Here is a 23,616-nt window from a genome sequence, read left to right as displayed (position 1 = left end):
AAAAATGTTTTTGAGAACCTATTTTTTACTATTGTGAATGCGAAAAAGTCAAAGGATCACAAAGAAGCAAGAGCGGATTGCAAGCACTTTGGTGTGTTACCTCATTTGTGGATCGATGAAAATGGCAAGTCACCCAAAGCACCTTTTTCCATTACAAGAAAACAACGTAAACTTTTGTGTGAATGGATTAGTTCACTGAAACTTCCAGACGGTTATTCCTCAAATATATCTCGTTGTTGTAATGTTGAGGAGTGTACATTTTATGGATTCAAATCGCATGATTGTCATATATTTCTTCAAAAATTATTGCCTCTTGCAATTCGTGAGCTTTTACCGGCGCCTATTGCGGATGCCATCACGGCAATTGCAAATTTTTTTCAAGATTTGTGCTCATCCACGGTTACAAAAACCGATTTGGAAATAATGGAAAAATCAGTTGTGAAGGCATTATGTTTGTTGGAAACAATTTTTCCTCAAAGTTGGTTTGATTCGATGGAACACTTGGTTGTGCATTTGGCGGAAGAAATTAGACTTGTTGGACCTGCTTACTGGCATTGGATGTATCCAATTGAGCGTTTATTGGGGAAACTAAAACAAAAAGTCGGCAATAAAGCAAGAGTTGAGGGTTCCATTGCCGAACGATATATGGAGGAGGAGATTGTCAATATTTGTGCTTTTTACTTTGCATCCGACTCGATTCACAATAAATTAAGTCGTAACGAAGTTTTGTTTGATGTACAAAAGACCGACAAATTAGAAGTTTTTAAATATCCATGTGATTCTCTTGGAAAAGAACGAAGTCGATATTTGAATGATGATGAGCAATTATTAGCTGATGAATATGTTCTTCTAAACTCTCCTGAAGTTCAACCTTATCTAAGGTATGTTAAATACATTTTATGATAAATTTTTGTGAAGATGTCAATACATTTTATGATAAATTCATGTTATTGACATTTATGCATTATTGTAGGAGGTACCAAGATCGAGTTATGAGACAACGTCCTGAGACAACACCACAACAATTAGATCATATTGTGAAAACTCGATTCAAAGCTTGGTTTAAGAAAAAGGTTGAGAAAGACGAGATAGACGGACCTCGTTTCATGGACTTGCTAGAAGGACCGGCATTAAAGGTCATGACTTTTGAAACTTGTCAAGTTAATGGATATAAATTTTCAACATCATCCGCATCCGGTTCCGGTGTTGTAGTTAAAGGAACTTTGCAGGAAAATAATCTTGATTATTATGGTCAACTAATAGAAATTATAAGACTTATTTATCAAGGATGCAATCATGTATATTTGTTCAAATGTATTTGGTTTGATAGTCTCGGAAATGGTGTGAGGATCGATAAGAATCGAGTGGTGACGGTTGATATAACTTCAAGATTGAGATCTAACGAAGTTTTTATTTTAGCTAGTCAAGCCTCTCAAGTATATTACGCTCCTAGCGTATTGGATCCACGAAGCAAAATATATACGGTGGTCAAATCTAAAAGTCGTCCGATTGATGAATCAATTATTGTGCAAAATGATATAGAGGACGCTTTTCAAGAAGATAGATCTAATGCCGCTAGCTCATTTTCACTATTTGTTGATTTTGCACAATATGGACAAATACCATTTATTCGGCATGAAAATCAAGATGATGATGATGAAGAAGACGACTTGCGAGATGATGAAAATCAAGATGATGATGATGATGTTGAACACAATGAAGAAGAGGAAGATGATAATGAAGATGATGATGAAGATAATGATGATGATAATGAAGATGATGATGAAGATGATGACGGTTTTGATGACTTTCAATGATGTGTAAATAATATACAATGGTGTAATCATATACAATGTTGTTTAGGCTGCTTAGTAATTTGGTTATGTATTGGTATTTGATGTTGGTACAGGATTTGGCAATTGAAACTGCAAAAGAATCTGTTTTTTTTTCAATTTTTGCCCAGAAAACCGACCGTCAAACAACATAACCGACCGGTTTTGACCATTAAACTACCAGAAAACCGACCGCATTCATATAAAACCGACCCCCATTTTCCAGAAAACCGACCGCATTCATATAGGCACGGTCGGTTATAAGCCGGTCGGTTATAAAATCCAGGATAGCGTACTGCCACAAAACCGACCGTGTCAAAACCGACCACATATAACCGACCGTTGCAGGATTTGACATCGGTCGGTTTTACTTAAAAGTCAGTCAAAGCCTCTGTATATTATTTGTTATCTATATATAAATTATAATAATATAACTTTACCAAAAAACCGACCGTGTTCATGTAAAACCGACCACTTTTTTCCTGAAAACCGACCGGATTCAATTAAAACCGACCGTCTGCCCAGAAAACCGACCACTGGCCCCTTTGACTTCGGTCGGTTTTAACTAAAAGTCAGTCAAAGTCTACATATTATTTATTATATAGACATATAAATTATAATATATAAACAAATATATATATATTATATAAATATGTATATATATATATATTATTTTACATAATATTTTACATGTAATATTTATATAAAATATATTCGTAATATAAATATATATACAGTCATAGCTATCTCTTCAATCTTACATACACGGATGGTTACAAGTGAAGTGTCCGGAGAGGAAGGTGTGAAACCTAACTCTTGTTTCCTCCTTTGCTCACGGTGATAAGTAAACGTCGTTCATCCTGTCCCCTTTGACGGTATTCAAAGCAGATCGTAGGCTGACTCAGTACTAGTCACTATCCTGTGTCTATATATTATTGGCTCATTTTTAATATATATTATTTTAACTTTTTTTTCCTAACTTCACGTGCCAAAAATTTAAGATTATTCCGATCATTGCATGTACATTCTTATAACTGATATATGTCATAAGCAGTGTTCTAATTAATAATCGCCGATTTAACTGAGTAATCCCCGATTACTCCACTGCAAGGTCGGACATTGATTCGATTTTTGAAATACGATTAATCCTTATATATATTTCTTAATCGAAGTATATACGATAAATATACCAATTAAAATATTATATTACCTTAAATATGAATAATTATAGAGTTTATGAATATAATAAATATATTAGTTGCTAATATAGTAATATTACTTTTGATTTAAAATTAAAATATTATTAAATAATACTAGCTATTAATATAATATTATCTAACTATTTTTAATATTAAAATATTAAAAGGTATGGTTTTTATTTAATTAAATAATATAATTTGGCCATTTTTTCAATTTAGGGTTCCTTAAAACCGACCGACGTACTATAAAACCGACCGATTTTTTTTTGCGCCTAATTTTTCACGAAAAATTAAAACACGCGCCTTAGTGAAACGACGTCGTTTCACCGGACCCAACGCCATAACCGACCGCTCCGTCGGTCGGTTTTAAGCTCTGTATATATAAAAAAAACAGCCGTTTTATTTCTTTTCCTTTTATCTTTCTCTCAACTCTCATCTCTCTCGCCCTCTGAACTCCCCTCTCTGAACTCAAATCTCTCTCGCTCTCAAATCTCTCTCGCTGTCTAATCTCTCTTGCTGTAAACTCCTTCTCTCAAATGGCAATTCAATCTTTCATCTCTCTCGCTCTCAACTCCCTCTTTCTCAACTTGCTCGTGATTATGGTTGCGCTCGATTCTCTATGCGAATTTGTACTCGGTTCACAGAGGAGGGTTCGGTTTCCTCGGAAGAAGAAAGCCCCTTCGCTTTTCGGTTTGGGTTCGGATGATTCGGTATGCTCGATTCGTTTAGTTTGGGCTCTATTTCATTTTTTCAATTTAGTTTAGTTTAGTTTGTATGTGTATATGTTGGTGTGTTGTGTATCTGCATATATTTGTTTGTATTTGTGTTAATTTCTGGGAATTTCATCTATGGGTATGTATTTGCGTATGTTTGTAAGAGTATAAGTTTGTGTTAATTAGTATATACGTGTATGAAAAATTTTGCATGCAATTTGTCCGTCGGTTATATGCAATTTGTCCGTCGGTTATAAGTGGGGTGAAATTTTTCTTAAATTTTCAATTTGTATAGTTTTTGTTTTCTTAGGCCCATCATTTGTATGTTTGTATGTGTTTGTATATGTTTGGTTGAGCAAAACACATACTAATTGTATAATTATACAAATTAGTATGTATATTTTGTATATGTATAGTTTGTATATTACTTTAAATATGAATAAAGTAAGCGTGTATGTGTTTGTGTTTGTGTTAAGGGGATAAGTGTTTAAGTGTGTTTGTGTTTGTGTTAAGGGGATAAGTGTTTAAGTGTGTATGTTTTTGAGTTTTGGATTTAACTTGATTTTAATTTTAATGAATTGTATTGTAGGGGCTCTTTGGTTGGGTGATGATTATCGTCATGATTTCAATGACGATATATATCATGGCAAGAAAAAGGAAAGCAACGGACAAGGACACCAACAAAGGCAAGGGAAAGAGTGTCGGTAGTAGTACAAACAAAAGGCGTGCGAAGGGAAAAGGCAAGGGGAAAGAAAAGACGGTGTTGCGTGACGAGCCAACAGATTCGGATACCGAATCGGACCAAAACCCAAGGGAGGCGGAGGCGGAGGAGGAACCGGTGAGAAGAGTGAGGATGCCGCGGTCACATTCATGCGGCATTTTTGGAGCTAAGATACCAACAAGACCTCGACGGATCAATATCTCCGATGGACAGTAAGTATATTTTTTTATATGTAGTGTTTTGTAGTGATTTGTAATGATTAATATATATAGTGTGCGTTAGTTATTAATAATTTGTTCACGAGTTTATATTTATAATGTTCTTATATAGTATTGAAGATAATGAGGCAAAAAAGACTTTGCTTGCGATTATTCGGGCAAGATGGCCTTTGGGTAAATACACGTTTAGTGACATAGACGCGGCTTACCCAAAGTGGCTCGGTCTAAGGGTTGAGGAGTTTCTAGTAAGTAGATTTTTTTTTAATATAATATGTTTTTGATTTTGTTGGTAATTGGTGTGATTATTCAATTTTAATCCTTGTACTTGTTGATATTATGTAGAAATATTATAGGCAATTGAAAGGTCAAAGCCGTTCAAAAGCCAAAGCTATCATTGAAGATCACATAAAGGTCACAATCAAAAGGACCATGAATGAATTGAAGAGGAGGATCGAGAGGAAGTCAAGGGAGGAAGGGGTTTCGAAGTTGGCTTTGAAACCGGAATATTGGAATATCATTTTTTGGAAAGATCTTCTCAAGTATTGGGACACGGATGAAGGCCATTTGCATAGGTCGGAAGTTGGAGCTGCTAATCGGCAACACGTGGAAAGGTTGCATAGCGCGGGTGCTCGCTCTTTCAACCGTGTGCGCGAGGTAATACTATTTTTAATATGCAAACACACACACATACATTTTGTTTTTACCTTATAATTATATAATATATAATATAATAATGCAAATGCTAATGCTAATATAAGTTATTTTGTGGTATAATTCAAGAACATGAAAAAGAAATTGTCTAAAAGTCCGACGAAGCTTGAGGTGTGGGATGAATGCCACACTAGGATCGGCTCCACTCCCGAGAGCCGAATATATACTACCCCCGCCGCTATGCGCATTGCGGTAATCTTCTAATTTTAGCATTTTAATTAATTGTGATAACCATGAATACGTCAATATGTTTATATGTTTAATTAATGCTTATATCTTCTAATTTTAGCACTTTAATTAATTGTTTATATCATAACTATGAATGCTAATTAATTGTGAAAAATGTGTAGGAACGATATGCCTCCATTCTTGATCGTATGCCGGTGGAGGTTACTCAAGCGGGGGAGCGGGATGAGCCTTGGGATTGGTGGATGGAAGCAATGGAGGTTCCCCAAGGCGAGAGGCCAAAAAAGAATTACGTTGTGGGGTTCCCTAAAGCTCGAGCTAGTGATTTGATCCCAACACTAGCCACTCGCTATAGGGATTCCACCCGTGGCGGCGCCGGCTCATCCTCATCCGCTCCAACACAAAATCCGGTGGTTCCCGATTCCATCTTCCTCCCGATTGTCCGCAATGTGCTCAATGAAACCCGTGCCAATCCTCTCCAATTTGCTCGTCGCCTATCGGATGAGGAGATAACAACATTTGCACGCACAGCCCTCGAGGCATCCGATCCAGCCGCTGACCCGGCTCGGAGGGCTGAATGGAATAGCCTTCTCGGCGGCGAGATTGTGCACATTGTAGGGACATTGCTCGAGGATGTCCTCCAAAAAATGGATGCTCGTGCTCAAATGGTAATATACTTATGCTTTGTTTTTTGTTTTTGGTTGATATGTAAAAATGAATGGATTTCTAATTGTTTGACATGTTTTTGTAGGCAACTGCGCAAGAGGGAGAGAAAGATTACACGGATGTGGATGAGGAGACGGATGAAAACACGGATGATGAGGGTGAAGGCGAAGCCGGTGGCGAAGACGGCGGGGAAGGCGGTGGTGAAGGCGGTGGCGAAGATGGTGGCGACGGCGGTGGTGAATCATCCGATGTTTCATTGACCGATTAGTGTAATTTATATTTTAATTTTAACGGATGGTATATATTAAGACAGTGGTTGGATTTGGATTGTGAATGTTTGGGTTTTGAATTGTTTGAATGTTTGGATTTGAATTTGTAATTAGTATGTTTGGATTTTGAATTGTTTGGATTTGGATTTGTAATTAGAATGTTTGGATTTGGTTTAATTAGAATTGTTTCGTTTAATTTTGTTGTTGGTATTTTGTAATGTTTGGTTGTTTAGGATGCTTGGTTTGATTGTTTGGTTGGTATGATTTTGGTACAGGGAATTGATTGGAAACTGCAGATTCTGCTGCAATTTTTTTAAAAATTCACCCAGTAAAACCGACCGAATGGTCCCAAAACCGACCACTTTTTACCATATTGATGCCAGAAAACCGACCGCATTCAACTATAACCGACCGTGCTCATCACATAAAACCCAGAAAACCGACCGCATTCATCAAGAGTCGGTCGGTTATGAGACGGTCGGTTATGTGAATCAGGGTGGCCTTCTGCAACAAACCCGACCGACTCATAACCGACCGCACATAACCGACCGTGGCAGAAGGTTGACTGCGGTCGGTTTTGTGTCAAAGTCAACCCAGATAAAAAGCACAAAACCGACCACTTAAGTCGGTCGGTTTTACTAGTCGCTTCTGACGTGGTGTGACACGTGTTGACACGTGGTGACAGGTGGCATCAAGTGGGGCCACTTTTCTGGGAACAAAAAGGCACATAACCGACCACACACTTGGTCGGTTTTAAGGGTTAAAGCCGACCAATTCGCGTAACCGACCAGGTTTTAACCGACCAGCCATATCGGTCGGTTTTAGGCTCATAACCGACCGATATTGTTCATAACCGACCGATTCTGACGGTCGGTTTTGACCTGTTTTCCCGTAGTGAGACAAGCTCAAGAGCCGCTACTTCACTTTACCTCGGGTCCATGCTCAGAGCCTACACACCTCCCCATCCTCTTAAAAACATTGGTTTGTACTTAGTAGTTTGTATAGTAGAGCAACAATCTGTATATATAACGGTTATTTAAATACTACTTACATATATGAAATAGTTGTTTAGCATGCTTCTCATGTCTAAAATTAATTGCCTAATGACTAAGTGCCTAATTAATTTTTTCGATATTAATGCAGCCAATGGGAGGTCCTTCAATGCAAAGATCTCAAACGTATGCTGTGGCTCAGGTCTGTTATTGTATAAATCTCTGTGAAAAACACGTTTTAGACCGAGAATAATTAGAATATCGTACAAAAATCATTCTTCACTTCATTTCGTGTATTTTCTATATCTTTTATATATCTTATATACTTATCAGAACAGACATCTGTATATATGAACATACTACAAGCTGGTCAGCTAATAAATTACCTACAACAATTATGCCTATAAATTTAAAATTTTAATTTGATTGTTCATTTTTTTATGTGAATGTATGCAGCCAATGAGGGGTCCTTCAATGCAGAGGTCTCAAACATCAAACACAAATGCAATGACAATGTATGCTTCTGGTAGCATTGATCCTTCACAGCCTTCATCAAATTATAACATGGTTCCTGTTCCTGTGAGTACAAATGTATGTTCTAAATCTTCCGATCTTTCTGTAATGATCTTGATTTAGGATGTTAAGATATTTGATAACAGAGATAGATGCATATACACATGTTATTGCAGGGAAAGGATAAAAAGAGCTCGTTAAGGAGGGCTTACAGGGCACTTGAGGTGGGATTGGGCATAGGAAACCTAGCAGTCGGCGTTGCTTCATGTTCTATTATGTGACTGAAACTACGTAGATTCTCAAATTGTAGAATCCTTCCTGCTACTAATTTTTAGTGCTTATGTTAACATAATAAAACTTGCCAAGTCTTCCAAAATTGTAATGGCTCTTGTCTGTCACATGCAACGATACTATAACAGCATTATTGTTTGCTGGATGTATACAATTTGGGTCGTAACTGTAATTACTTCTCAGAAACATTAATACAAAAACCAAATTTAAGTTGTGTAGATCAAGACTGAAAAAAAAAATGCAAACCTCTTGTTGTTAAGTGTGAACACCAAGTGATCATGGACACACTTGAAATAGACAATTGAAAGTTGGTTCTTGATTAGTATAATGCGATGAGTTAGTTAATTAAGAAAGCAACTTGGGAGCTACATGATTTAACTTAATTGGTGAGGATGATTACTATATTAGCCATGATCAAAAGCTTGTTTTGCCAAAACTAATTAAGATCTCCAATGTGATTATACCAAGAACAAAGAGAATGTCAGCTCAACTGCGTGCAAGAGCTGACTCTTCAAGTTGACAACAGATTAGAGATACCAACACGGTAACTAAAATAAAATATAATTCAAAAATCAATAAAATAATTTAGAAAAGGCCGGCACTTACATCACTGTTCATCATGGCTCGGGGTCAAACGTTATTCATTGACTTAAATCTGTACATTTATAAGGTTGAGCCAGCTAAGTTATAGTAATATACATGGTGGACACTATATATAGTATGTAGTTGTGTGTTTAGCTAAGCAAGCATACTCAAAAGTCTACTACTACTACAATATGTCATTGCATCTAGCTTTCAAAAACCTATCAGCTAGCTCTCACTAACAGATTGATCGAAAAGCTAGTTAGTGATCACCATGAATTTTATTGATAGGTCGAGGCCGAGGTCCAACCCGGACACTACAATGGCTAACCTTAGGCAATTCGTAATCACTCAATACCAGGCTGCGCCAAGACAAGTTAAAAACATGGCACAACAGTTCTTTAATGCTATGGACAGAGATGGAAACAAGAGTGTTGATTATTCTGAGTTCAAGTTTTTCTTGGTTTCGGAAGGTTTGGAGTACTATGCAGGCCGAAACTTGTTTATGATGTTAGACGGAGATGGCAATCGAGGTTTAGATTTTTGGGAGGTGATGACTCTGTACTACATTATTAAAAGTGGGAGGCCGTTCTGTTTTAGTTGTGACATTTTTTTGTCGGGTGTTTATCAAGTGTGTAATATGTGCCGTGGAGGTCCTTCGTATATCTGCAACAACTGTCAACAAGGCCACCTAGCAGAGCACCTTCAGGTAATACTTACAAGTTAATTATTCATGTTGATTAATCACCTGATGTAAATATGTTTATCAATTATTTGCTGGTGTACTACCACAATATATGAATTAATGCAGCCAAAGATACGTCAAACAATACGTCCTTCAATGAATAGGCCTCGAGCACCAAATGCAGGAGCCATGTATCCTTCTCGTGGCCATCCTGCCAGGTTTTCATCATCTAATTCCATGGTTCCCGTGACTAGAAGTGCAGCTCATGTAAGTCCTCAGACTTCTTATCGTTTATATGTAAGTGTAAATCCAAGAGATGCCTTATACGATGTACTTAGTTATAATTTAGGGCATTTCATAAAAAAAGTTGATGCAACATTAGTGTCCCGGTTATGTCTTATATTATATTGTAGGACAACCTTTTTCGACTCTTATTTTTAAGGCACCTCTTTCATTGTTCTATCCTATATTTTATAATAAATTATTATACACACTCTTTGTCTCTCTCTACTTTATATTGTTCTTTAATGATGAAAAAGAACTTTTTAAATATATATTGAGGACAATGCACATTGTTGAAGTTGAAATTAGTTAAATATGTCCTAAATTACTAGCTAGGACATAATTTTTTATATTATATTCAAAACTTCAATTACATCACTCTAGGAAGCACAGACTCCAGTACGGCGACACTAACACAATATACAGGGATTGACAATTAGCCAAGAGTCTTGCATATGGGGCACGACAAAAAAAATAGTAATGTAAAATATATATTTTATATATGTTGAATATTAAACAATTTCACTCTTGAACTCATTGTCCACTCGTATATTTATATAATCAAGCAATCTTTAGCAAAGAGGTTTTGGTCGCATTCAGCTGCATTTGCGTTCTGACACACCACATGGCATATGGGATACATACTCAACCGTATCGGTGTCGTGTCCCATATCAGCGGTCTCCAACACATATGCGGCAACCTTTTTACCGTGTCCGTGCTTCCTAAATAACACTGTTGAACCTGCTCTAAGATACCGTATATATAAGTATTAATTTGGAAAAAATTTATCATCTTCAGCCTATAAGGATATTGATATAAGCCAACAAGGTGTTTGTGTGGTGGTAGAGCTCGTGTACCCCCTTTAGGAGGTCGGGAGTTCGACTCTCCACGTGTGCGTGTGTAATCATTTAGCAGAAAAAAAAAGGATATTGATATAAACATAATACAAATCTTCTAGTTGCCCGATATATACAGTAAACTGATTATGTTTTCCCCTGCACGCAGTTTTCATCTTCTAATTCCATGGTTACGATGAACAGAAATAATGCTAGTGTAAGTGTGCTCTAAACCTTCTTGGCTTGAACAATTATTTCCAATGAACAGATATATACAGTAAACTAATTATTATGTTTCCCCCTGGACGCAGTTTTCATCGTCTAATTCCATGGTTCCGATGAACAGAAATAATGCTAGTGTAAGTGTGCTCCAAACCTTCCTGGCTTGAACAATTATTTCTGATGAACAGATATATACAGTTAACTGATTATTTTTCCCCTTGCAAGCAGTTTTCATCGTCTAATTCCATGGTTCCGATGAACAGAAATAATGCTAGTGTAAGTGTGCTCTAGACCTTCCTGGCTTGAACAATTATTTAGATAAACATCAAAAATATATAGAACCTAGACACATGTAATATATGGCTATACAGTTTCAGGTAAGGGATGACTACAGCTCATTGAGGACAGCATACAAGGCATTTGAGATGGCAATGGACATGGCAGACTTAGCTTCTACCTTGGCTTCCTGTTCTATTATGTGACACATGATCAAAAGCTTCATGTTTCTGTACCTTGTTTTACATTTTCTGTTATCCCAAATAAATCTAGTGAAGTACTTTTTAAGTTATAATGGTTCTTTTTTGTCAGATAATATACTATTATCGATATATTTTACTACCAGAGAATTACTATGTCGACAAAGATCTGTTTCGTAGACTAGACAGGGAGGATAATGGGAGTCTGGACTTCTGGGACGTAATGACTCTCTGCTATATTATCATTATCAGAAGTGGCATCTTACTCTGTTGTTACGAATACCTTACTATGATCTTAATACTTAGTTGTGCTTAATTGTTCTTGTGCTCTCCTATTTGAATTCTAGTGCTATTGCACCACTTGAAAAAGAATCAGATTTCCTGGCAAAAACAATATGACTGCTGCATTGATATGTATTACAAATATTTAAAATTATAGAGTTATAAATTGTAATATTAATTAAGAAAATTCAGATCAGGGATGTGCTTTATATGTGTTTTACTGTTAAGCTTGACAGTGTTTGGTTCCAAGTTTACATGTTGGTTGAGCAAACTGTAAGCTAGACACGGAATTACAATGGAGGCAAAGAGAGAAGTGTATTTTACCTACATTTTGCAAAATATATCTACTTACAATCCCATTGCCCCAACAATCACAAATTTCTAGATCCGTCCTGCTAATGGTTCTAGTGATATCCTTCTACAGACTATGGCTTGCAATACGATTACATAGTTGATGAGTATAACATATGTATTGCAGTTAATCTGATTATGTATTGAATATATATTTGCTCAGCAGCTACTTGAACATTGAAATTTTACAACACAAATATAGTTATTTTACAAAACAAGTATAAGTCATTTGGAATTTGAAAAGAATAATAATATACAGGTTTTGAAATATAACTTACCATTACGACTACCACCATCAGGTTTTGAAATATAACTAACCATTATGACTACCGTCAGGTTCAGCAAAATACTCTTGCAGCCATCTTGGCTTTACCAGTTTCTACTTTTCAATGTGTATCAGTGTAAGCTCGATTTGGCATAATAGATCGCTGTTCTAGTTACCAGCATTAAAGCAAACTGACAACTACAAAATGTAAATACCGTATCAATAATACTTCTATTATTAATATTTCAGTAGTGCATTAATACTTGATACATACCAGCGAATGTAGTTTAACAACCTTCCCTCGGACTGTATAGACAATTAAGAATCCATACATTCAACACCTCTATTATTTCCAGTAACATAAAATAATCTACATTCACCGAGATGGTTTAATGATGATGTATATAGATATAGAGTACATTAATATTTAATACTAACTGATTTTCCATATCACAAACAAAGACAGTACATGAAAATAGGTCACAAGAAAACAATGCAATTTGCAACTGGGAAAATATTTAGACTAACGTCAGGTCTGAAAAGACTGTAAAATAGACAAAACAAAGTTCGTAACGAAAAGATCTTCTAAAACAGAGATGTTCCCTTCCCCTTCTTGTCTCCGCCAATCTCAAAATGCTTGCATCTCTGCACTCCAAATACAATTTAGTTTAGCTAAGCAAGAATACAATATGAAATGAAACTGTACAGCATGTGATAACTGGGAACTAACCTTGATGGGATGCTGTGACACATGTTTGCAACCCTGGCATTGCAGCCTCAGCACAATCTTTTTAGTAGTCTTTGCCTGACGAGGGAACAAAGTAATATAGTGTAAAAAAAGAGAAGGCCTTATAAAATTGGAAACCTGGATTTATTTCACTACCCATAAGACATTCATTCAAGGGATTTTTTTTCTTCATATTTTTAGTTTCAGTCCTATGTACAATTTTATAATTCCAAACCACACAGAGTATGAGAGAATGGATGGGCATAATATTTCATCGAAGATAAACCCCTTCAAGAATAAAGAAATAATGCATAGCAATTTTCTTAAGTATCAGACTAATACTTACCTTCTTGTGGAAAACTGGCTTAGTCTGTCCACCATAACCAGACTGCTTGCGATCATAACGTCTCTTTCCTTGGGCAGCTAAGCTGTCCTTCCCTTTCTTATACTGCGTCACCTTGTGCAACGTATGTTTCTTGCATTCCTTAGACTTGCAATAGGTCTTCTTTGTCTTTGGCACGTTCACCTACAAACATCAAAACACGATAATTTCAGTCTAGAAATACCTTCCCCTACACTCCAGAACATCACCAGTTAGTTGTCAATTTCATTCCTCCGAGTATTAAAATTTCACTATTGAAGTGCACAACAAATTTTTTTAATTCACACCCAATTGGTCAGTGCAGACACTACGAGATTTATACAAAAATTAAGTCTAATAAAGAAAGACCAGGATTACCAGCAAACAGAGCATAATAAATGATGAAAAACATTAATTGCAAAATACAAATTACTAGTAATGCAGGACCCGTACATCTTAAAAAATAAAACAAGTAATTTTGGTCAATTTGCTATACACCATTTTTTTGGAAATATTTCTTCACAAACTTATATGAATACCGATTTCAATCTAGAATAAAATCCTTCACAGAAAAATTAACATTTTGTTCAAATCAACAACATTTTAATCCTCAACAAAACCTATCATCTAATTCTTAAAATCCAAACTAAACTAGCTCTAACATCCTAAACGATACTACTACACTCACAAGAAACCAGATTTTCCAACATCAATCATTACATCATATCTCTACTTCCTGCACGAGCTGCAGTATCCAAAAGCTAATCCAGACTCCGTAAAAAATACAAGCAGCATACCAAACAACCTATTAACTCCAAAATCAATCTCCCAACTCAATTTTGCATAATAATCACGAAAACAAAACTCTAGCAGTCCAAACTCCCAATTTACAAAATAAGCTAAATAACCAGTAAAACCCTTTTCACTATATATAATCTCAGCATAATAGAAATGCAAACAAGCTACATCAACATATCAAAATCATACGTAAAAAAAACATCAGATTCAATTCAATTCACATTCTCAAACACTCAATTTCACAAATATCAAGAAGTTTAATAACACAAACATATAACAAATTACTTAATGACAAAAATGTTAAACAAGATCAAATAATTATTTTTGAATATGGATACAAGTAGATGTATGTATAAGAGATGGAGTTTGAAGAATTATTACCATGGCTGAAGGGCAGCTGAGAGATCTTCAAGCTAAAGATGAGAAGAAGATGCGGCCAAGAAAATGTAACGAAGAATGTTAGTATGTATATATCGATTAGGGTTTATAGTTTTGTTGGGCCGTATTAGTTGTCCAAAATATTAGGCTCCGAGATCAGCCCATTGCAAAAGGCCTATATTTTGAGACCACACTGTCGTAGTAAAATAACTTTCCAAAAAATAATTTTTAAAAGGGAAAATCAATTTTTTTGTCACTCAACTATTTTTTTCTTTAGAAACCTACCACCGAACAATAAAACCGCGTAAAATTAGAACTATACTAATTATTTAATTAGTAACTAAGTACTCTGTTAAAAATAATTAACGGACGTTAAGAGTCATCCCAGCTGGACATTCTCTTGACACGTGGCTGCTTACATGTAAGTTTTATGTTTAAAATCTGAGTAATTAAGTAAAAAGAAAAACCAAAAACACATAACAAATACAAAAACGTATATCCCCGATCAAACCAAACCCTTCCTCTACTGATCAAACAAAACCCTTCCTCTTCTGAAAGCTTCTGAGGGTTTCATCATCACGATACATCACAGGGTTATTTTAAACTTTGCATTCAAGGTATGATTAAGACAAAAACTTACACTATCTCGTTACTATGTCATGTAATCGAATCATATTCATTTGTTCTAATTATTGCTGACTAATTTTTATGTAGGTTGAATGGATACAGTCAAGCTCGAGATACATCACGGGGGTGAGTTTAAAACTAAAGAAGGAATATACTACTACAAAGGAGGTAAATCTGCTACTATCTATGGGGTTGATGTTAGTGACTTGTCGTTAGAGCGTTTCTTAGGTTATTTATATGATGTTGGATATGGAACTGGTCTTAAAGTTTATTATAAGAAACCTCTGACCATTAGTCAAGAAGCTTATAGATTGTTGTGGGATTTTGAGTCGATTAAAGAGATGCGTTTTGATGCAATTAAATATGGTATTGTTTCACTATATGCTGATCATTGTGCCGAAGAGAAGAAAAAAGATGTCAATGTTAGTGCTCATCATGATCTGAATGAGGTAGGTGATGTTAATGAATTAGATGATCTTGATCATGAAAAAGATGTTGACAGTGAGTGTAGTACTGATGATGAACTTTTATCGAGTGATGATAATGATGTAGAATCAGATTATGATGAAGAATTAGAGGAAATTAGAGAAAAGAAAAGAATGTTAAGGAAAGGAAATATTGATCCTTTAAGGGATGGTAATCTAACTGAAATGCACATTAGCAATGGTACTAACAATGTTACAGTGGATCAAGTGGTGGAAGAACAACAGGAGAGACAAGAGAGGCAGGAGACAGAGAGAACTACAGGGCATGATGATTTTTTTGGGGAAATGCCTGAATGGAGGAATCTTGTGCAGCATGAGTATGAAATGTTGGGAAATTTATTTCCTAAGTTTGATGATAATCAAGATATTGGATGTGACAAGGTAGATAAAAACTCAGAAGAGAAAGAGGACAGTGATTCATTTGATGTGCCAAGCCTCCAATCTACTGATTCTAGTGACTACGAAGAAGTTGACAACATAGATTTCAGGAAAAAAGGTAGCAAGAAAAAACAGGTGAGACAATATCCAACCTTCAATCCAGATACACCTATAATGCATATTGAGTTTGAGGCTGGTATGATCTTCACTTCAAGAGAGCATTCGAGAGATGCTATAAGAAATTATGGCGTGGCTAAACAAAGAAGAGTTTATTTGAAGAGATCAGATTTCAAGAGAATGCAAGCTAAGTGTAGAGATGGCTGCAAGTGGGAGCTTTGGGCTAGTCGAATGCGGGATGATGAAGCTTTTCAAATTAAAACCTATAAAAGAGAACACAATTGTATCATTGTAAGCAAGCAAAGAATGGTTAAGGCTGACTGGTTAGCAAAGCAGTTCGGGAGTACTATCAGAAGCAACCCAAGATGGAAACTTAAAGAGTTTGCAGAAGCCATAACTACAAAGTTCAAGATACAATGTACTTTGAATCAGTGTTGGTGGGCTAAAAAAATTGCTATGTCTGAGTTGGAGTCTGTTTTAAAAGAGCATTATGGTAGATTATAGGATTATGGGGCTGAGGTGCTGAGAACAAACCTTGGAAGTTCTGTGTTTATTAAAGGAGAGGTAAACGAAGAGTGTGAGAATCCGACATTTCAGAGAATGTACATCTGTTTTGAAGCATTGAGAAAGGGATTTTTAAGTGGTTGCAGAAAAATAATAGGATTAGATGGTTGTTTTTTGAAAGGCTATGTCAAGGGTGAGTTGCTGACAGCTATAGGGAGGGATGCTAATAATCAGATGTTTCCAATAGCATGGGCAGTTGTTGAAGTTGAGTGCACAGAGTCTTGGGTGTGGTTTATCAAACTGCTGAAAAATGACCTTAATCTTGGTGATGGATACTCATATACAGTTATATAACAGATCAGCAAAAGGTATATTTACATCCTTTGTACTGCACTTTTCTTGTTAGAAGCTTTCCTTGTACTTGTATGTATCATCTGTATTTTAATCTGGGATTAGTTTTCAGAACTTTCTAGCATGCTACAGCTTTCTGGTAGATACTTGATTAACTCTATCGATAACTATAAGTTTATATGACTAAGGAAAATTGTATAAAAATAGAGTTGGCAGAAGATCTGGTGATTTGGCAAATTTATGGTAGTATGATTAACTATCCGATGGTTGTTTTGGCCTTGTAACTTATTCAATAATTATTCAGCTCAAAAAAAAAGGAGGGGAAGACCTCCGAAGGCCTCAAGTACTCAACTTCAGACTAGTGGACGACCAGCTGGTATGGGAGTGCTAATTGGAGATGATGGACATACATACTTGTCCTCATCAACAACTACAATTAGATTGACTAGCTCACAGCCATGCACTCCAAATCAGGATACAGAGGAGGTACAAAGACAAGCGAATTCAAGTCAACCATCTCAACAAAATTAATTTTGCGTGGCGAAATATATGATGATTGCATCTCTTAAGTACTAGCCATTTATTGTGAGACTATGTAATTTCATTTACTGTGAGACTATGTAATTTCTTTTGGTACGAGACTTGTGTTATCAAATTGCAAATGAAAGTATGAGACTATATAATTTCATTTGCTATAATTGCTTTTGGTGTTATATTATGAAGTTCATTTGTCTCTTTTACTTTCAGTTTCTTATCAGTACCTCAGCCAGGAGCAATGAAATAGCACAGATACTTGCCGACTATATAAAGTCACACTAGCGATAAAAAAATTAAAACATTAGTTCAGTGGTAGGTTTTTAAAGAAAAAATAGTTGAGTGACAAAAAAATGATTTTCCCTTATTAATATATGTATATGACACGTCAGCATAACACATCAGCGAGACAATCCACGTAGGCGCTTTATTTAACGGTCAGAGGTCAAACTTGACGGAATGTGGTACAATCCAATACAAAAGTAACGTTAGTGATAAAAAAAATTAAAACATTAGTTCAGTGGTAGGTTTCTAAAGAAAAAAATAGTTGAGTGACAAAAAGATTGATTTTCCCTTTTTAAAACGGTCTTTCTAATGTGTGCCCAAGGGCATACAATAAACACTAAATTCTATAAAAATGGACTATTTTTATTTTGATCGGTGGAGTTGATGTGAATGCAGGGGGGCCATTATCATTTATTGTTCATCCACCAATCAAAATGAGCTATTTTTATTAGAGTTAGGGACTATTGTGTGCCTTTCGGCACACCATACAAAATCCCTTTTTAAAAAATGTACGAACTGAAATAAATGTGCATATGTTAAAAGATATAAGTATATAACTGATAACTTGACACACATTATTAATTTGAAATTTTCGTAAGAGATTTAATTTTATTATATTTGTAAATTTATTTACTGGTGTTTTTAGAAATACAGTATATCACTAATCACGCTTTATATAATTTTATCTTATTATAGAATAATTATTTGAAATAACAACTAATTTAAAAGAATTTCTTGTTAACATATTTTAAACAATAATTAAATTCTTAAGAACAGAATGAATAATATTTCGTTTACAATATACTATTCCTGTACTTAATATAACATAAATATTTAAAACATTTAATCTTTGATGATCTCTACAATATAGGAAAACTTGTCTCCCAAAATATTTATAAATATTGACGTATATGATCATATTTCCGAAATTTAAAATATGATTATCATGAAATTCAGGTTTCAAATTAGTCATGGAGCGTCACAACAAATATTAACCCCTCTCTTAACCTTATTCCTCCCTAGCCTCTCTGTGATAGTAGCCTCGGACTTCCAACAGGAATGCCCCAAATCAATTAATTATTTTGTTTTCTTCTTAATTTTTGAATAATATTTTTTCCCGCACAACTTAGAAGTTAGATCTAAAATTATGGGAGATTTTGTTGTTTTTAAATATAATTAATTAATAAGTGCAAAATATAGCTCATATCTCTCATGTATATACACAGATCCATGTATAAAGAGTATGACAATTGAGTAAGCAATATGCAAATCATAGTATCAAACAAGAAGTACAGATGCCGGATATGTAATATAATATAAAATGGCCGACTGCCGGCGAGTCTAACTAATTAATATGCTGTCTTAAGTTAATATAAACTTGCTCTGAAGGTCAGATACAGACTCACTGACCATCAGAAGAACACTGATGGAGCCAAAAACATCACAACTCCCTCATAAGCCAGTTGAAGATGAGACACTACTCTACAACCAAGAATTTCTCGAATTCCTTTCTGGCTTGCCAAAGGAGAGAGTTATCGAGAAATTCGAATCATATCAGTACCAAGGATTTTGGTACAATCCTCCACTTCTGCATGGTATTTTTAACATGCAGAAGCATTTTCAACCCTGCGAAAATGATATCTTCCTTGTGACTGCCCCTAAATCAGGCACCACCTGGTTGAAAGCTCTGATTTACGCATTAATGAACCGCGAAGCCCACCCTCCTCAGAGTCCTCATCATCCTTTGCTTAACAAGACTCCGCATCAGCTCGTTCCTTTTCTAGAATTTATTAATCCCTCAGAATATGGCTCGGTCTGCAACTCCCCGGATAGAACCACTAGGATCCTCGCAACTCACTGTCCTCTAGTCAGCCTCCCGAAATCCATCACTGATGATCATAGCCCGTCGAGCTGCAAAATTGTTTACCTCTGCCGGGACGTCAAAGACAACTTTGTTTCACTCTTTCACTTTGCCCAGAAGAACCAATGGCACATTTCCTTGGAGGAATCTTTTGAATTGTACTGCAAAGGATTTAGTGGAGCCGGACCAGTTTGGGATCAAATCTCGGGATATTGGAAGGAGAGCTTGGACAGGCCACATAAGGTGTTATTTATGAGGTATGAAGAGATGCAAAATGAGCCTCAGTTTCAGCTCAAGCGACTTGCTCATTTTCTTGGGAAACCAATTTCTGAAGAGGATGAAAAATCAGGTGTAGTTGATCAAATCATAAATTTGTGTAGTTTCGATACTCAGAGTAGGCTAAAGGTTAATAACACGGGAGATTTGGTGTGCGGTTTAAGCAACAGTTCATTTTTCCGCAAAGGTGTAGTTGGAGACTGGAAAAATTGTTTAACCATTGATATGGCTTCTAAGTTAGACCAGATAACAGAAGAAAAATTCCATGCTTTTGGGTTATCTATATGATAATCCCATAACATTAGCATGTAGTTTGTTTAATGGTACTAATTAAGCCCACACTTGGTCCTATCACTTTATACATTTCATAGTAATACGTTTGAAATTCCATGTAACAGTCTTACTCCCTCCGTCCCATTTAATTCTATAAGTTTCTTTTTTACTATCCGACATGCACTTCAATGCTCTTATAAAATATTGTTCTGTAACTTATTTTTAAAATTTTCTTTTTCTGAATAAAAATATATCATTCAAACTTTTATACAGAGAAGAAAAATTTTAAAAATAAGTTAAAAAACTATACTTTACGGGAGCATTAAAGTCTGTGCCGCGTTCCCGTCTCCCAATGTATACTCAGGGCGACGGAGGGAGTAATACATTTTATATAGTTGAAAAAATTCTATATTGTATTATTATAATCAGCCACCAGTACATAACTGTGTTTATGTCGCACTTTGTGTCGGTCATAGGTTGTTCACCAACTGAGCTGTTCGTGAACAGTTTGAGCTCGGCTCGACTCGTTAAAACCTCAAGCTCGAGCTCGAACACGTAAATGTGTTCGTTAAGAAAACGAGCTCGAGCCGAGTTTTTAGTGCGTTCGGCTCGAGCTCGGCTCAAACTCGTTCCGCTCGTTAAAACTCGAAAAAATGCAATATTTTTAGGATATTTTTTTTATCGATCCAACCGTATGGATGTTAACATATATACATTCTAGTGAAATAACCAAAGTTTCGAAATAAAATAATTTTATTTGGTTAGCTATTTGAAGAGTCAACTAGCGGTTTGACCTTATTTTTATCCTGGCTCGACTCAGTTCGTATTTGTTCGCGAATAAACTCGTGTTCGGCTCGTGAGTTAACGAGCTCGAGCTCGAACACAATTTTGGTTCGATAAAAAAGCTCGGCTCAGCTCGTCAGAAAAAATTAAAACTCGACTCGGTTGGGTCAAAACTTAGCTGGGCTCCGTTCATGAAAGGCCTTCGTCGGTTATATAGAGAACCGTAGCCTAAATATATTATATGCGTCCTCCGTAAGCTTTTTTTTTGTTTTGAAAATGAGAATAAATCTCAACGAGAAACGGCAAATCACCGTGATAATTCTTTTATTTAAGAAAGCTTATTATCTAACCGTCGGACATGCAAGATGGTCGGAGAAATTTAGACAATAAAATTTTAATGTCTAAAAAGAAAAACCGATTTTCTTCCAGGAATCCTGAAAATAAAACAAGAGAAACAAAAAGAATATAAGTCGATATATTTAACAAATTATATCAAAATATTCCCACAATCATAATAACTCATGATTGAGACAATTAAGCTCTTAATTAAGGCATAATAATAAAATATTAATGTCCTTAATTAAGAAACAATTAACGCCTTCAAATAAGGCACAATTAACGCCCTCAATAAGAAGCACAATTTACGCCCTCAATAAAGAGGCACAATTTATGCCCTCAATTAAGAGGCACAATTTACGCCTCAATTAAGACACAATTAGCGCTTTTCTTTCTGAAACCGGATCCCGTCCCGAAACCGCTGTCACCGCTAACATCGGCCACCACCGATATGCTATCGGTCAAGTTGTCTCGTCGTATGCGAAACGAACAACGAAGCGTCTCATTTGTAACACGAAAAACCGCCAAAAACACCAAAAACCAAACAAAACACAAGTATTAAACAAACAAACAAATACCCACAAACAAACAAGATTAAAGTCAACACTTTTTCGCCATTACACTCAAAATAAATCAGAAAATGAAAATAAGAAACCAAAAAATAAAAAGATACCTGAAAAACATAGTTAAGTATTACCGGGAAACCGTCCTCCGTAAGCTTTAATCAACCCATATTGATTTGTGTCGGCTAAACTCTGTTGTCTTCGCCTCATGGAGCGCCGAAACTTTAGCTGACGGTCGACACAGAATGAATTAGGGCTGAGCGAAAAACCGAAAAAGAACCGAAACCGAACCAAAACCGGTAAAAACCGATAAAAACCGATCCGAGAAAAACCGAACCGAAACCAAAACCAAAACCGAAAAATTAAAAACCGAACCAATGTTATGGGTTCGGTTCCGGTTATTGGTTAAAACCGAACCGAACAATTATTTAAATAATTAATATATTTATATATATAATTTATATGAATTTTAAAATAATTTGAAATAAATATTTAAGAACCACAAGTAAATGAGAGATTTGGGGATATCTACAGCTTTCCCATTTAACATCTCTGGACTACCACGTATAATATCCTGCAAAGATAGCACATGAGTATGATATGTGCAGCAACCAAGTTAAGACTTTTTGTTTGATAAATGCATTATGCTGCAAGGGCAACAGCTGCAACAGATTATACTTGCTCCGCAGCTAAGTGATCATCTACGGCTTTCTTCTTCATGTCCACTGACCGAGCAAGACTCTATGTGTTTTGATATCTTTTTCGGTGAGTAGGTTAGTTCACGTTGATTATTACGTATATATTACACGCGTTAATTAGTCTTTTTCGTATATTATTTTTAACAAATAAATTTGTCGGTTTTATAACCGAAACCGAACCGATTATAACCGAACCAGGGTTTTTTAAACCGAAACCGGAATCGAATCCGAACCGGCAGTTCCGATTTTTAATTTTAAAAACCGAAGATATATGGTTGCGGTTCCGGTTTTATCCCGGAACCGAGCCGAACCGGCCCATGCTCTCCCCTAGATTCTGAACACTACTTCTACTCGGCTAGTGGCCCTTGGTTTATTGTTTTATACTTATATTTTTATTGTTACGAACTTTGTATGTGCGATCTAATGATAATTTTTAAAATTATAATTTTAACAAAATTATATATTTTAGATTCTTTTATTTTATTTCAATGTATTTATTGTAAAGAAAAACCATTTTCCAACCCCAAATTTATGAGTTAATTCGCTATATTTTAAAAAAAAAATCACTGATAACTCATAATTTGTACGATTTGCATGTGTAATTTATTTTTACATCAATTTTAAGGGAAATGTTGACAATGTTAAATTCTTTTACTAATTTGTTTTAATTTTTGAAAAATTGACTTTACAAACATGTATATGATCATCCTAAAATAAAATTTATATATTTTATTATTTGATTAATAGCTTTATAAATAATAAGTCATAAATTATCAATAAAATTAGGGGTCGTTTGGTTGGGTGGTATGGGGAATCAGGTATGGGTATGAAATCAGCCAAACCCATACCTAGTGTTTGGTTGGATTTTTTTTTATCTTCATACCCATACCTGAAACCCCCCGATTATGACTTTTTGAAACCCAAGTGGAGGGGTGGGTATGAGATGCTGGTATGGGTATCAGTATTAATATTATTCTTTTTATATTTC

At 35.5% G+C, this 23,616-nt stretch overlaps 3 protein-coding genes across 6 annotated transcripts; 2 read left to right on the top strand and 1 right to left on the bottom strand.

Moving 5' to 3' along the window:
• The first annotated feature begins 9,030 nt into the window (after positions 1-9,030).
• Positions 9,031-11,711, top strand: LOC108202421 (uncharacterized). 4 transcript variants are annotated; one of them, XM_064085565.1, is made up of 6 exons: positions 9,031-9,602; positions 9,705-9,845; positions 10,867-10,914; positions 11,009-11,056; positions 11,148-11,195; positions 11,291-11,711. In XM_064085565.1, exons 1-6 carry the CDS (start codon positions 9,168-9,170, stop codon positions 11,399-11,401), a joined length of 831 nt encoding a protein of 276 aa, XP_063941635.1. In that variant the 5' UTR covers positions 9,031-9,167; the 3' UTR covers positions 11,402-11,711. The 4 variants fall into 4 exon arrangements, with proteins under 4 accessions (XP_063941635.1, XP_063941638.1, XP_063941637.1 ...); XM_064085568.1 differs by lacking the exon at positions 10,867-10,914; XM_064085567.1 differs by lacking the exon at positions 11,009-11,056.
• A 1,002-nt stretch (positions 11,712-12,713) lies between these two features.
• On the bottom strand, positions 12,714-14,719 carry LOC108200766 (large ribosomal subunit protein eL42). Its single transcript, XM_017369014.2, has 4 exons — positions 14,561-14,719; positions 13,367-13,546; positions 13,024-13,098; positions 12,714-12,938 (listed from the first exon to the last, which is right to left on the bottom strand). The coding sequence occupies exons 1-4, from the start codon at positions 14,561-14,563 to the stop codon at positions 12,879-12,881; spliced, it is 318 nt and encodes a 105-aa protein (XP_017224503.1). The 5' UTR covers positions 14,564-14,719; the 3' UTR covers positions 12,714-12,878.
• Positions 14,720-19,264: 4,545 nt separating this feature from the next.
• On the top strand, positions 19,265-20,263 carry LOC108201535 (cytosolic sulfotransferase 13). Its single transcript, XM_017369824.2, has one exon. The coding sequence runs from the start codon at positions 19,265-19,267 to the stop codon at positions 20,261-20,263; it is 999 nt and encodes a 332-aa protein (XP_017225313.1).
• The last annotated feature ends 3,353 nt before the right edge of the window (positions 20,264-23,616 follow it).

The sequence above is a fragment of the Daucus carota genome, chromosome 9 (genome assembly GCF_001625215.2).
Source record: "Daucus carota subsp. sativus chromosome 9, DH1 v3.0, whole genome shotgun sequence".
NCBI lineage: Eukaryota > Viridiplantae > Streptophyta > Magnoliopsida > Apiales > Apiaceae > Daucus > Daucus carota.
This window is presented reverse-complemented; position numbering and strand designations above follow the sequence as displayed.